The sequence below is a fragment of the Loxodonta africana genome, chromosome 4 (genome assembly GCF_030014295.1).
Source record: "Loxodonta africana isolate mLoxAfr1 chromosome 4, mLoxAfr1.hap2, whole genome shotgun sequence".
Lineage (NCBI taxonomy): Eukaryota > Metazoa > Chordata > Mammalia > Proboscidea > Elephantidae > Loxodonta > Loxodonta africana.
The window spans coordinates 117738926-117754728 of NC_087345.1; the positions used below are offsets into that span (position 1 = coordinate 117738926).

At 37.2% G+C, this 15803-nt stretch overlaps 1 protein-coding gene across 1 annotated transcript in view; it reads right to left on the reverse strand.

The window, feature by feature from the left end:
- PDE3A (phosphodiesterase 3A) overlaps positions 1–15803 on the reverse strand; it is a 357534-nt gene that overhangs the window by 28465 nt on the left and 313266 nt on the right. The window contains exons 8-10 of the mRNA XM_003405678.4: positions 7226–7380; positions 4738–4875; positions 1658–1769 (exon numbers count right to left, since the gene is read on the reverse strand). Coding sequence (XP_003405726.2) covers positions 1658–1769; positions 4738–4875; positions 7226–7380 — 405 coding nt within the window. The remainder of the gene's footprint in view (positions 1–1657; positions 1770–4737; positions 4876–7225; positions 7381–15803) is intronic.

Here is a 15803-nt window from a genome sequence, read left to right on the forward strand (position 1 = left end):
AATCACTAACGCTTATGTCAATCACTGGCATTCAACCAGGGTGGGCCCTGGGAAAATGGTATTAAAAAAGCAAGGCTTATCTTGAGGTCCATTCAGACTACCCCTTTTCCATATCTCTCTTCCAACTTCTGTGGTCTCATCAGCCTGACTTTCCCAGGGGCTCTGTGCCCTTAAGCACCTTTTTCCCCTATTCCAATTGCATTTGGTCTCAAACTCTCTAACAAATCTCATAAATAGATTCAAGTTGTCATTTTCCTTTCCTACCACACACCATCCGCTGTGCATTTTCATTCCCATGTAGCATGTGATGGCATTTTGAAAAATAACACGTTAATAATGGATCACTAGGGTAATGTGTTACCCCTTTCTAGAAATACCTTTGCTTTATCTGCATTCATGTAATTTTTATCTAACTTCAGCTCTTGTGACTACAAAAAAAGGTGGTTTTATAAAGTCCAACATACATAAAAGCAAATTAAAACTACAAAGTTAAAACATGTTCAGGCTGAAATGAGACTAAAAATATTTTGCTGTAGTGACTTAGAACATTTTTAAATTTAAGAAAAATCTTTTTCTTTTTTTAAATGAAACATTTTTAAGGTCTTCATATTAAAATCTTATAACAGAAAAAGACCAAGATTTAAATAAAACGTATTTAAGAGAAGTATTCATTCATTCAACAGATGCTCAAAATTATATTTAAAAAATTTAACTGTTTAATTCTTTTTTGTGCCTTCTTTTTCCTTGTACGCCTAAGTAACATTCTCCAAACAATGTATTACGTTTGACTATTTTTCATGCTTTACATTTATTCTCTAGAAGTACCACATGATTTCTATATATTTCTACAACTTCCCTGGTTTGACTTACGCATGTTTTCTCCAGCTCCATATATTTTGTAGCATGTAGGACAATTCTACTTATGTGCTCTGATAATACTTAAAATGCTATATATTGAAAATCTAATTTAACATCTCTGTGTTCCAATTTCTCATGATTAAAAATAGCAAATTATGCTCACAATACTCTAAAAGTTGGACCTTTGATTGTGTCCTCTCCTTGGGTCTTCGCACTTACCTATTTTCAAATCTTTCTAATTATTTTTCCATAACCACTTACAGACAGCTCTGCTTTATCAGTTTATAAAGTAGACCATTATCTTCCTGTTCCTCTACCCACAGCTGAATTTATCTTCAATATTTAGTGAATTGGCTGAGTACCTTTTCAGATGCCAGAACAAAAGCCATTTATCCAATGAAAGAGACAGACTATAAAATAAGTGACAAATTCAACATCTGATTATTTATTTACCAAACTCTTAAATGGCACATTATGTGCAGGGCACTATTATAACCCATTTGAAATTATTATCTCATTTGATCCTTATAACACTATTAGGAAGTAGATGTTATGATCACATTTTATGAGTAAAGAAATGAGGCATGTAGAAGCTAATAAGACCCAGGGTCACACAGCTGGTAAGTGAAGGGGCCAGGATTCTAACACAGGCCATATCTCCTCACTACTATGCCCTATGAGCATATTGAGTGGCTACAGTGTATAAGTCTGTGCTAGCTGCTGACAATGCAGGATCTTACTATTCATAGCAAATTTAACAGATTTTAAAAATATTATTCCACAAGCAAGTTATACTTACAGGGAATATCCCTATAGCCAATCTCCAAAGCATGAAAGTAATTCATAAATTCCCTAATTGGAATTTTAAAAGCTTCAAACAGACCCATGTCTTCAAAAAGTCTGTATGATACCTGTAAAAGAGAAAGACAAACACTTACCAAACATCCCTCAGTGTGTGTAAGACATGAACAGAAAAACGAGAAATAAAAGTGTGTGTTCCATCAACCATATTAATTTTCTGCCAGTAGAGCATACTTAACTTAACTGGGAATAGCAAATCAAGTACCCACTGAGCACCTCTATGTGCTTAGCCCTTATAGTCCTCAAGAGGTTTATACACTATTTTTAAGTGTACAGTCTAGACATATACCCAAGAAACCAAGAGTACAGTATATACCATATACCAGTGCATAAAGAAGCATTAAATCATGTGCCAAATGGACAACTTGAGAATAACACATACTGAAGTACTAATTTTAGGGTATACACCATAAACACTAAAGAATGAGATAAAGAAAGCTTAATTTAGACTAATTTTGACCATAAAGCTTTTCAGGCAATAATGGACACAGAATTGCACCTTAGGCGATGGATAAGGTGAGAGAACTGTGGGAGAGGAAAAGGTTTGGCTTAACTAAAATATATATAGCGAAAATATTTATTCTAAACCAATATAAGTAACAATATTTGATCTATTTTCTCTCACTTGTTTTCTCTCTTCCTCCTCCAAATATCTATTCTCTTTCCAATTACTCTGACTGCCCTACTGCATATCTTTCGATGTAACAGGCACATTTGACATGCAAATGATAAAGAAAAAAAAAAAGGAATAATAGAAGAAGGTAATGGGGAAATACATGGTTATTTATCTGGCAGAATGAAGCACCAAACCTAAAAACCAAACCTGTTGCCATCGATTTGATTCCGACTCATAGCGACCCTATAGGACAGAGTAGAAGTGCTCTGTAGAGTTTCCTGAGAAGTGCCTGGAGGATTCGAACTGCTGACCTTTTGGTTAGCAGCTGTAGCACTTATCCACTAAGCCACCAGGGTTTCCACAGCAATATTTAAAATAGCCTTATTTCATGTCACAAAGTACTATGTTGGTTATAGTTCAGAATATTTTAAAAAGAATTATTCATTCTTTTTATTATTTACATTTTTTCTTAAAGTTCTCTTGAGATATTTCTTCCAAATCTTCTACATATTCCTTCGTAGCTAAATTTTTCTCTTTTGTTATTGAATTTTTAATCTATTCAAATTTACTAATATTCTTTCAATATATATTCACTGTTTATGAGTCATATATATTATACATACACACATACATATATACATCACCAATAAAGGATTTAATTCATTTAGCATGTATTGATTGAATGCCGACTATTTGTCAGATAATTTTCTACATATGTGGCATACATGGGTGAACAAAACAAAGATCTGTTCCTTCATGGAGCTTACAGTCTAGCAAGGAAGGACAGTAAATGACAACCATAATAAATAAGTAGGTTATATACTATGTCAGAAGGTGAGAAGTCAAATGGTTAAAGAAAAAGTGGAGCAAGGATAGAGGGTTAGGAGTGCAAGGAGGGCATGAGAGTTGTCATTTGATATGAGATGTTGAGAGTAGGCACATTCAGAATGAGACATTTGAGGAGAGAATTGAAGGAGGTATGGCATAAGCTATATGGATATCTAAGGAAAAAGTTTTCCACATAGTCAGTTCAAAGGTCCTGAGATACGCTTGGTGTGTTCAAGACAGAGGAAGAAGGCCCGCATGAAGACAGCAATAGGAATTTAAGTCAGAGAGGTCACTGCGGGGTGGGGTTGGGATGGTGTGGATTAGATTGCTGGGAGCTAGGTGGACCACTATAAAGGCTTTTACTCTGAGTGAGGTGGGGAGACTGGAACAGGAAAGTGACTTGTGTTTTGAAAGGAGCACTCTAGCTGCTGATTGAGAACAGACTGTATAATTTATTCATCTCAACTTCTATGTGCTTTTCTTCACATAATGAAGAATGGCAAATGTATTTCTTTTTCCTTTTTTCTGTGTAAATAATACTCCTACCTATTCTCTTTAAAAATGCAGTGAAGTTTGCCAGTTCTGTTATATTATATTTCAAGCTGTATTTCTTTTAATTGTCTGTTCTCTGCCATAATTATTTCAGACTATATTTGAGTTCCTGTTTATCAGCACCTAAGGGATTTAACTATGCATGTTTCTTCAATAGTAATAACAGCAGCAGCAGCACACATATGTGACATTTAATAAGTGAGAGACCTCCTCTAAGTACTTTACATACATTAATACTTCACATAGTTAATCCTCACAATAACTTATAAGACACCCCAAAAACCCAATGCTGTTGAGTTGGATATGTACCATTAATTACTAACATTGAAAACAGAGGAAATTGAAGCACTAGGATGTTATTAAGTGACTTATCTAAGGTCACACGGCTGATACATATCAGAGTCAGGATTCAAGCCAAGCATTTTGGCTTCAGGTTTTCAAACTTGCTAAAGCATTTTGACTTCAGATTTTAGAACTTGCTAAATTCTACTTAGCAAGGCAAATGAAGTTACATTTTCTCAAAATTCAGTATTTTGTAATTTGGGAATGTATACACTGACATAATTAGGATAGCGTAGAAATGTAATATTTTATTTTTGAACGAGGACTGAAAAAAAGACACGTTAAGGAATTTAGCTGAAGTCTAATTGTTAATTGTCTACATTCTTCCTAATAATTATTAGTATCCAATAATTGTTAGTCTCACAATTCTGTGGCAATGTTGACCAAGATCCATCCTTCTACCCCACTGGCTTATAGAACTTCAGGGAGAGCTGGATACCCACCAGGATATTGGGCACACTCACTTATGCTGTACAACTGACTGCTGTACTGACAACTACCTCATTTGAGGGTTACCATTTCTTTTGTTAACCCCACCACCAAGGAATGTGCAGACTGTTGCATGATAAGATTTACTTTCTTCAAACACTACCCATCCACAGATGTCATGAATCTACATAGCTGTAAGCAACTGAGAAATTGTTTTTTTCCTCAGTTATATGTATGAATGCACTTTATACCTGACTAAGAATACGGCCACATTTTCTTCCTATCTTTTCCATCAAATCAAAAATTGGAAAATTCCAAGTATTTAGCTGTTCCATAATTGAGTCCAGGTTATCCATGACAAGAGGTTCAGGAGCAAGAATTGGTTTGTCCTGTAATGAAGATTAAAGGAGAAATGTTTTAACAGCATGCAGCTCTTCTACAAAGCAACTTAACTTCTGGTAAGTTCATTTTAACAACTGAGGTTACCTGAAGTGAATGACTAAAAACTTCGGGTGAATCAGTGTTCTTAAAACAAAAACAAGATGAACAAGACAGAGTAAGGAGAAAAAGCTCTAATGCTGTTTCAGACCATGAACTTTGCATTGCTTGGTGCTCACCTATCTCTGGTTGATGCAAACTACACCAACAGTGGATATTTATTCCAAAAATTTGGATAACTGCATTTTGGTCTACTACAGCATTCTTTTTTTTTTTTTTTCCTCATAGGTCTTCTTTATTTAATGATCCACTCTGCTATTTAGCTAAAAAGTAACCCTAGGGGATAGTTTCAGTTCAAGGTTTTTAAAGTTCAGGGCAATAGTCTGGACTTTTTTAAGAATTTGAAATCTGTTCTACATTTTTTCTCCTGTTCTATCAGGATCCATCTATTGTGGCCCTAAGCAGAACAGTTGGTAGTGGTAGCCAGGCACAATCTAGTTCATCTGGTCTTAGGGTAGATGAGGCCATGGCTCATGTAGACTAGTAGTCCTGTAGACTAGTTTTTTATGAGTCTTTGGTTTCCTTCTTTCTCTTTTGCTATGGATGAGTAGTGACCAATAGATGTATCTTAGATGGCTGTTTGCAAGCTTTTAAGACCCCAGACACTACTCACCAAACTAGGACGTAGAACATAAACTTTTGGAAGCATATTATGCCAGTTGACTGAGTTGTCCCATAAAACTATGGTACCAAGACTTCAAACCCAGACAACCATATTCGCAAGGTGTTTGGTTATGTCTAAGAAGTATCCATAACTGTGCCCCCTCTGTGTGTTTTATTATACATATGAATATATATGCATGAACACACACACCTGCATATACATATAGATACATCTATACATGCATACAAATGTATACTCACATATGTACACCCACACACATAAATATGGAGTCCTAGTAATGCCCTGGTTAAAGAACTTGACAGCTAATCGAAAGGTCGGCACTTTGAAATCACCAGCTCCATGGGAGAAAGATGTGGCCATCTGCTTCCTTAAAGATTACATCCTTAGAAACCCTCTGGGACAGTTCCACTCTGTCCTATAGGGTTGCTACGAGTCAGAATCGACTCAATGGCAAAGGGTATACACATACGTGCATATATATATGCGTATGTAACCATGTGCTTTTTTTTTGGTTTGTGTTGTTGTAAAATTTAGTACAGGTTCTTAAATGAAGATTCATGTAAGGACTTTCGAGAACTCTGAAATTGTATGTAAATTTATCTCTCTACATATTTACGAAAATTTTTCCAGACTAAGAATTCCTAGCTATATTGTAACTTCAAAAGAAATCCAGGAATAGGGAGAAGGTTAATCACTTCTACCCTACTTAGCCAAATTTAAATTAATGCTTCAGAATTAGCATTAACTCTGTAGAATGACAATTGTCACATTTTTCAAGCATTTAAAAATAATCCATGCGTTCTACCACTTCCTGAGAAACATGTACCATGTAAATGTAAGATATTTTATTACTGGTCCCAAATGATGACATTCTTAAGAGTACATTTGCAAAAAAGAGAGAGAAAATAAAAATAATGATGATTTAAATCATTTTGTCTGACAATCTACTGATTGAAAAGTGGTAAATTAGGTAAAAGAAAAATGGCAGTCGCAGCAATTGCTAATCACATCATAGTCGACTATTTCCCATCATTTGCTGCCTCTGTCAAATTAACTCATCTCAAATGTATAATTTCATCCTCTTTAAATGAGTCCATTACGCACAAAATAAATCATCACTGAAGAATATTTCAATAGGTAGCAAGTGTCAGCATAATACTAGTTTAATATAGTAAGGAAAATAAATACTAGATTAATTTGTAAATAAATAAGATGCTAGAGAAAAACCAGCAGAAAAAAATCCTAAGACAACTAATATCTGCATCTCTCTTGCTTATACTTATAAATATCATACCATTGAAAATACTGTTCTACAGAATAAAATAATTCACTCTCCCTATGAGTGCTTACACTTTTCGATTGTGTTAAGAAATATCTGCAATCATTTGTGGAGGCGAATATTTATGTTTTTAATCAGCAAATAATAGACTGATTAAGAGATCAATAAGGCTTGGGAGGATAAAAATTATATTGATAAATATGGGTAGGTCTATAATACATGTGTGGTCCACATGAGATCTGTAAGTCTGATGATTCGGAGATCTATAGCTTTGCCTAGCTTGATAGTGGAAGCCAATTTCACAAGCAAACAAGTGAGTTAAGTGATATGGGGCTACCAGAAATATCATGGTCTCCGGGGTGTAGGTGCTGCAAGCTGACACTTTCCTCAGTGACTCTCTGGAACACTCAGTCTCATCTTCATTCTGTACAATATCACTGCTGTCACTGTTGTTATTGGTTTCATAGTCAGAGGTAACTTGAGCTGTGTCATCTGCAATTGGAAGAAAACAGCTTATTATGAGATCTGCAGGGGGGAAAGGTGTTTCATGTAACCAAGTTTTCCTGAAATGCATATTTTGAATGTAGAGTTTAGGAAAATATTGCTTTCAGAAGCTTACACACCAAAAATATAGGATCATAGGGTAGGAAAAACATGTTTTTGAACCCATAAAATAGATAGGGATTATGATCTGTGATTTATTCAGTATTCAATAATTCCTCAAAATGATTTTTAGATCAGTAGTTCAAACTTTTTAAAAATTCTTTGGTTTTCTGTATCTTTTTTCTCTATTCTTCCCCCAATACACTAAAGCACTGAGTAACTGACTAAGACACTAACTCTGAAATGGGTATAACCCACTGCCATCGAGTCGATTCTGGCTCATAGCAACCCCATAAGACAGAGTAGAACTGCCCCATAGAGTTTCCAAGGAGCGCCTGGTGGATTTGAACTGCTGACCTCTTGGATAGTAGCTGTAGCACTTAATCACTATGCCACCAGGGTTTCTGGAATGGGTATGCAGGGGGAAAGATTATGTTAACATATCCAAGGACAAAGTGGTCTGTACAGCATCAAGTGATGGCATGTACTTTTGTTGTTGTTGTTGTTGTGTGCCATCGAGTTGATTACAACTAATAGCGACCCTATAGGACAGAGTAGAGCTGCTCCATAGGGTTTCCAAGCAGCAGCTGGTGGATTCAAACTGCCAGCCTTTTGGTTAGCAGATTTAGCTTGTAACCACTTTGCCACCAGGGTTCCATTACTTAACAGTAGGGCAGATTTTGTGTATCTAATCTTGTTTCCTTGGAGTCTGTGACTTCCTTCCTTTATGTTCTCCTCCACTGTCTCCATTTCAGTCAGCACTAAACTGTTCTACCTGAAGGACCAGGTGTCTGAAGAACATGCTCTTCGGGCAAAAACCTGAAGCAGTTTTTGTAGCTGAATAAGGTACCTGGATGAAATTTATTGAGGGCTTGCTATGTGCCAGGTGCCACTTAAAGCATTATCTGTATTAACACATTCAATTCTCTCAACAATCCTATGAGGCAGGTATTACTGCCTTGTTATTATCTTCACTTTGCAGATAGGAAACTGAGGCACAGAAAGATAAGTAAATAGCCCAAGGTAAAACAGCTTGTAAATGTTGCTGCCAGAATTTGAACTCAGGAAGTCTGACCATAGTTTCTACACTCTTTATTCTTTATAAAGTCTAGATTTTGTTGTTGTTGATTTTTTTTTTTAATGGTTATCACATCTTATGGTTTGTCGAAGAAGTCTTTAAATCTTTGCCTTCCCTGAAGTCACAAAAATATTCTACTGTGTTTTCTTCTAGAAGCTTTATTATTTTAGTTTTTACATTTAGGTCTATGCTTCCATTCCTAATTACTGTTGAGTTGGTGCTGACTCCTAGTGACCCTACAGTATAGAGCAGAACTGCCCCATAGGGTTGCCAAGGCTGTAATCTTTGCAGAACTGGACTGCTACATCTTTCTCCTGCAGAGCAGCTGGTGGGTTCAAACTGCTGACCTTTCAGTTAGCAATCTCAGTATAATCCAGGTAGTCCTCAATTTACAATGGGGCTCAATTCCAACAATGGAAGTCAGTTCTGATGTAAGTTGAATACTTTTTTTTTTTAGTTTTCATTATTGCCTGCTATACAGCAGTGTTTTGAACAGTAAATTATAACATTGAACATCTGCGAGTGAATATCTGAGAATGATAACATAAACAAATTACATGCTGCAACATTGTATGGAGTACATATTACTAATGGTAAGATGTAACAAAAAAAAGACAAACAGGCATTAAGTGTTGTTTGTTGTAACTCAAATACGTCATAAATCAGACATACTTAATATGGTATGAGGTAGGGGTGAGGTTCATTTTTTTTCTAACGTCATTTTTTGAAAGGGCTATCCTTTTCTCCACTGCATTACTTTGGTACCTTTGTTGAAAATCAGGTAATTTATTTAAAAAAAAAAAATTTATAAGGAGGAGTTTAATTTGAGGCTTTCTATTCCACCTGATTTATTTGTCAATGATACTCTCAATTATGTAGGTTAAGTCTTAATCTCAGGAAATGTATTTTCTCTAACTTTGTTCTCCTTCTTTGGGTATTCTAGTTTTGTTGTATGTCCTTATACATTTTCCAACTGATTTTCTTAAGTTGTAGTGAAAAATGACTTCTGTTAGGTAGTCTATTCCAATCAGAAATATCTTGCAGGACTTTTTCAAAAACCCATCTTTCTCATGAACTGCTTCTATATTAGAATTACATACAGTATGAAAATGTAATTGACAAGTTTCAATCCCAGAGTCTGTACAAAAATGTCAAATCCAGTCCTGGAGAAGACAACTTCAAAGACCACAGTTGTACATAAGAACACAAAGGTGATAAAGAAATGCTCTCCTTAGTCTCCCAACCCCAACAGAGTTAGAGAAGATCACAGACAGCAGGCAAGGAAACACCGGAGTCCTCAGAAATGTTATATCATCAGATGATAGTCACAAAAAGAATTATCCTGAGGGGGGGCCAAGATGGCTGACTAGGTAGATGCTACCTCGGATCCCTCTTGCAACAAAGACTCAGAAAAAACAAGTGAATCGATCACATACATGACAATCTACGAACCCTGAACAACAAACACAGATTTAAAGAGTTGACCTGAGTGACAGAGACAGAGAACGAACAACTACAGGGAAGCAGCGACTGTTATCGGAGCCTGGAGCCAGCGTCCCAGTCAGGTAACCTTGGCGCCGGGCTTAGGACTGGGTGCAGGGGAGCTGAACACAACATCCTGTGACGGCGCAAACACGGGGCGCAGACCTACCCCCCTGAACTGACCCCAGGAGGGGGCCCAGCCAGTCCGCGGGAGGCACGGTGACGCGGCTGGCAGGAGGAGAAGTCCCCAGGAGGCAGTGACTGGTTTTGGAGCCAGGAGTGCAGCATCCCAGGCGGGGAACCTTGGCACTGGGTTTTGGACTGGGTGCAGGGGAGCTGAGCAGGATATCCTGTGAGGGGGCAAACACGGGGCGCAGCCCTACCCCCGTGAACTGATCCCAGGAGGGGGCCGAGCCGGTCAGTGCAGGTGGCGCGGCAATGCGGCTGGTGGGAGGAGAAGTCCCCGGGAGGCAGCGACTGGTTTTGGACCTGGGAGTGCAGCGTCCCAGCCGGGGAAACTTGATGCTGGGCTTTGGACTGGCAGCGGAGGAACTGACCGCGGCTTCTGCGGGCCAGACCCTCGGGGGCAATCTCTACCCAGCCAGCACACATAGGCGACATGCCCCTCGGGAATCTCAGATAAAATAGTCATCCCAAGCAAGATAAGTAACTTTGTCTATATTCCGGGGTGCTACTCTCTCCTGTTTTTCTGAACCCTCCCCTCCCCTTCCCAGGCAGCTTCATTAACATTGGAATTTCCTGAGCCAGAGGGAGAACGGCTCTGCGGCTTTTCTTTTCCCTTTTTTTTTTTTTGGTCTTTTCCTAACCCATTCTTCCGGCCTGAGAAAAGCAACGACAAAAAACCCAGGGACCAAAAATCCTTCCCTAATTGGACTAAAAACACAGAACCAGCTCCAGCAAAGCATATGTGATCCATATCTCGGGCTTTCATCCCTACAGGGAACAAGGTGGCTATTATAATGCAAAGGCATTTTTTTTTTTTAGCGGATTTACTGGAAAAACAAGTTTCCCAGGTCTGATATCTCTGCGTATTCAACAGAGCCCTAACTGACCCACAACAGGGAACTGAGGGCTGAAGCTCCCCCCAGACCACCTAGCCTCCTGCCTTAGGGGTCTAAGGAGGGTGACACCTACCAATCTGTAGAGGTACTTGCATTGGGGGCCTAAGGTACAGCTGCAGAGCCCTCCCACCAAGGTGCTTTAGGAATAGAGACACACCTACCTCACTGACACTTGGGGGAAGCCTGTCAGCATCCTGCCCCCCCTGGAGTGTGAACCCCAGCTACTAATAGAATCTGGTGCACACAACTATCACCACTACTTCTCAAGGTGGATAGGTGTTAGGGTGCAGCACACACTTGATGACCCCAAATCAGATTCTACTCAAGAATAGTGAATAGACTCAGGAATATATATCTGGCAACAGCCCAAACCAGCTGGTAATAGGTCATAAATAAGTCAAGGGCTACAACAATCAAGACAGCACAGTCTAGTAGCCCATCCACATATATTGAAAGAAAACAAAACAAGAGAAGACTCAGTGAGCAAATATAGAATAAATCACTACTATAGAAAAAAAAAAATTTTTTTTTTTTTTATATCTTAGTGATGGCTCGGAGACAGCAGTCGATACAAAACCACATAAAGAAGCAGACCATGACAGCTTCTACAACCCCCTAAACAAAGGAATCAAAATCTTTCACAAATGAAGATACAATCCTGGAATTATCAGGTACAGAATATAAAAAACTAATTTACAGAATGCTTCAAGACATCAGGGATGACCTCAGAAATGAAATAAGGCAAACTGCAGAAAAAGCAAAGGAACACACTGATAAAACAGTTGAAGAACTCAAAAAGATTATTCAAGAACATAGTGGAAAAATTAATAAGTTGCAAGAATCCATAGAGAGACAGCATGCAGAAATCCAAAAGATTAACAATAAAATTACAGAATTAGACAACGCAATAGGAAGTCAGAGGAGCAGACTCGAGCAATTAGAATGCAGAGAGGGAAATCTGGAGGATCAGGGAATTAACACCAACATAGCTGAAAAAAAATCAGATAAAAGAATTAAAAAAAAATGAAGAAACCCTAAGAATCATGTGGGACTTTATCAAGAAGGATAACTTGCGTGTGATTGGAGTCCCAGAACAGGGAGGGAGGACAGAAAACACAGAGAGAATAGTTGAAGATCTGTTGGCAGAAAACTTCCCTGACATCATGAAAGACGAAAGGATATCTATCCGAGATGCTCATCAAACCCCATTTAAGATTGATCCAAAAAGAAAAAAACCAAGACATATTATCATCAAACTTGCCAAAACCAAAGAGAAACAGAAAATTTTAAAAGCAGCCAGGGAGAAAAGAAAGGTCTCCTATAAGGGAGAATCAATAAGAACAAGTTCAGACTACTCAGCAGAAACCATGCAGGCAAGAAGGCAATGGGATGACATATACAGAACACTGAAGGAGAAAAACTGCCAGCCAAGGATCATATATCCAGCAAAACTCTCTCTGAAATATGAAGGCAAAATTAAGATATTTACAGATAAACACAAGCTTAGAGAATTTGCAAAAACCAAACCAAAGCTATACAAAATACTAAAGGAAATTGTTTGGTCAGAAAACCAATAATATCCGATACCAGCACAACACAAGGTCACAGAACAGAACATCCCGATATCAACTCAAATAGGGAAATCATAAAAACAAATTAAGATTAATTAAAAAAAAAAAGCTCAAAACAGGGAATCATTGAAGTCAATATGTAAAAGATCACAATAATCAAAAAGAGAGACTAAATACAGGTGGCATAGAACTGCCATATGGAGAGGGATACAAGGCGATATAGAACAATACAAGTTAGGTGTTTACTTAGAAAAATAGGGGTAAATATTAAGGTAACCACAAAGAGGTATAACAACTCCATAACTCAAAATAAAAACCAAGAAAAACCTAACGACTGAGCAAACATAAAGTCAAATATTATGAAAATGAGGATCACACAATTTACAAAGGAAAACGTCTCAGCACAAAAAAGTAAGTGGAAAAATGAAATTGTCAACAACACACATAAAAAGGCATCAAAATAACAACACTAAACACTTACTTATCTATAATTACGCTGAATGTAAATGGACTAAATGCACCAATAAAGAGACAGAGAGTCTCAGACTGGATAAAGAAACATGATCCGTCTATATGCTGCCTACAAGAGACACACCTTAGACTCAGAGACACAAAGAAACTAAAACTCAAAGGGTGGAAAAAAATATATCAAGTAAACAATAAGCAAAAAAGAAGAGGAGTAGCAATATTAATTTCTGACAAAATACACTTTAAACTTAAATCCACCACAAAGGATAAAGAAGGACACTACATAATGATAAAAGGGACAATTGATCAGGAAGATATAACCGTATTAAATATTTATGCACCCAATGACAGGGCTGCAAGATACATAAATCAAATTTTAACAGAATTGAAAAGTGAGATAGACACCTCCACAATTATAGTAGGAGACTTCAACACACCACTTTTGGAGAAGGACAGGACATCCAGTAAGAAGCTCAATAGAGACACGGAAGACCTAATTACAACAATCAGCCAACTTGACCTCATTGACTTATACAGAACTCTCCACCCAACTGCTACAAAGTATATATTTTTTTTCTAGTGCACATGGAACATTCTCTAGAATAGAACACATATTAGGTCATAAAACAAACCTATGCAGAATCCAAAACATTGAAATATTACAAAGCATCTTCTCAGACCACAAGGCCATAAAAGTGGAAATCAATAACAGAAAAATTAGGGAAAAGAAATCAAATACTTGGGAACTGAATAATACCCTCCTGAAAAAAGACTGGGTTATAGAAGACATCAAGGAGGGAATAAGGAAATTCATAGAATGCAACGAGAATGAAAATACTTCCTATCAAAACCTCTGGGACACAGCAAAAGCAGTGCTCAGAGGCCAATTTATATCGATAAATGCACACATACAAAAAGAAGAAAGAGCCAAAATCAGAGAACTGTCCCTACAACTTGAACAAATAGAAAGTGAACAACAAAAGAATCCATCAGGCACCAGAAGAAAACAAATAATAAAAATTAGAGCTGAACTAAATGAATTAGAGAACAGAAAAACAATTGAAAAAATCAACAAAGCCAAAAGCTGGTTCTTTGAAAAAATTAACAAAAATTGATAAACCATTGGCCAGACTGACTAAAGAAATACAGGAAAGGAAACAAACGACCTGAATAAGAAACAAGAAGGGCCACATCACAACAGACCCAACTGAAATTAAAAGAATCATATCAGATTATTACAAAAAATTGTACTCTAACAAATTTGCAAACCTAGAAGAAATGGATGAATTCCTAGAAAAACACTACCTACCTAAAGTAACACAATCGGAAGTAGAACAACTAAATAGACCCATAACAAAAAAAGAGATTGAAACGGTAATCAAAAAACTCCCAACAAAAAAAAGCCCTGGCCCGGATGGCTATACTGCAGAGTTCTACCTAACTTTCAGAGAAGAGTTAACACCACTACTACTAAAGGTATTTCAAAGCATAGAAAATGACGGAATACTACCCAACTCATTCTATGAAGCCACCATCTCCCTGATACCAAACCCAGGTAAAGACATCACAAAAAAAGAAAATTATAGACCGATATCCCTCACGAACATAGATGCAAAAATCCTCAACAAAATTCTAGCCAATAGAATTCAACAACATATCAAAAAAATAATTCACCACGACCAAGTGGGATTTATACCAGGTATGCAAGGCTGGTTTAATATTAGAAAAACCATTAATGTAATCTACCATATAAATAAAACAAAAGACAAAAACCACATGATCTTATCAATTGATGCAGAAAAGGGATTTGACAAAGCCCAACACCCATTTATGATAAAAACTCTCACCAAAATAGGAATTGAAGGAAAATTCCTCAACATAATAAAGGGCATCTATACAAAGCCAATAGCCAACATTGCTCTAAATGGAGAGAGCCTGAAAGCATTTCCCTTGAGAACGGGAACCAGACAAGGATGCCCTTTATCACCGCTCTTATTCAACATTGTGCTAGAGGTCCTAGCCAGAGCAATTAGGCTAGACAAAGAAATAAAGGGCATCCGGATTGGCAAGTAGGGAGTAAAATTATCTCTATTTGCAGATGACATGATCTTATACACAGAAAACCCTAAGGAATCCTCCAGAAAACTACTGAAACTAATAGAAGAGTTTGGCAGAGTCTCAGGTTATAAGATAAACATACAAAAATCACTTGGATTCCTCTACATCAACAAAAAGAACATGGAAAAGGAAATCACCAAATCAATACCACTCACAGTAGCCCCCGAGAAGATAAAATACTTAGGAATAAATCTTACCAAAGATGTAAAAGACCTATACAAAGAAAACTACAGAGCACTACTACAAGAAATTAAAAAGGACATACTTAAGTGGAAAAACATACCTTGCTCATGGATCGGAAGACTTAACATAGTAAAAATGTCTATTCTACCAAAAGCCATCTATACATACAATGCACTTCCAATCCAAATTCCAATGTCATTTTTTAAGGTGATAGAGAAACAAATCACCAACTTCATATGGAAGGGAAAGAAGCCTTGGATAAGCAAAGCATTACTGAAAAAGAAGAAGAAAGTGGGAGGCCTCATTCTACCTGATTTCAGAACCTATTAT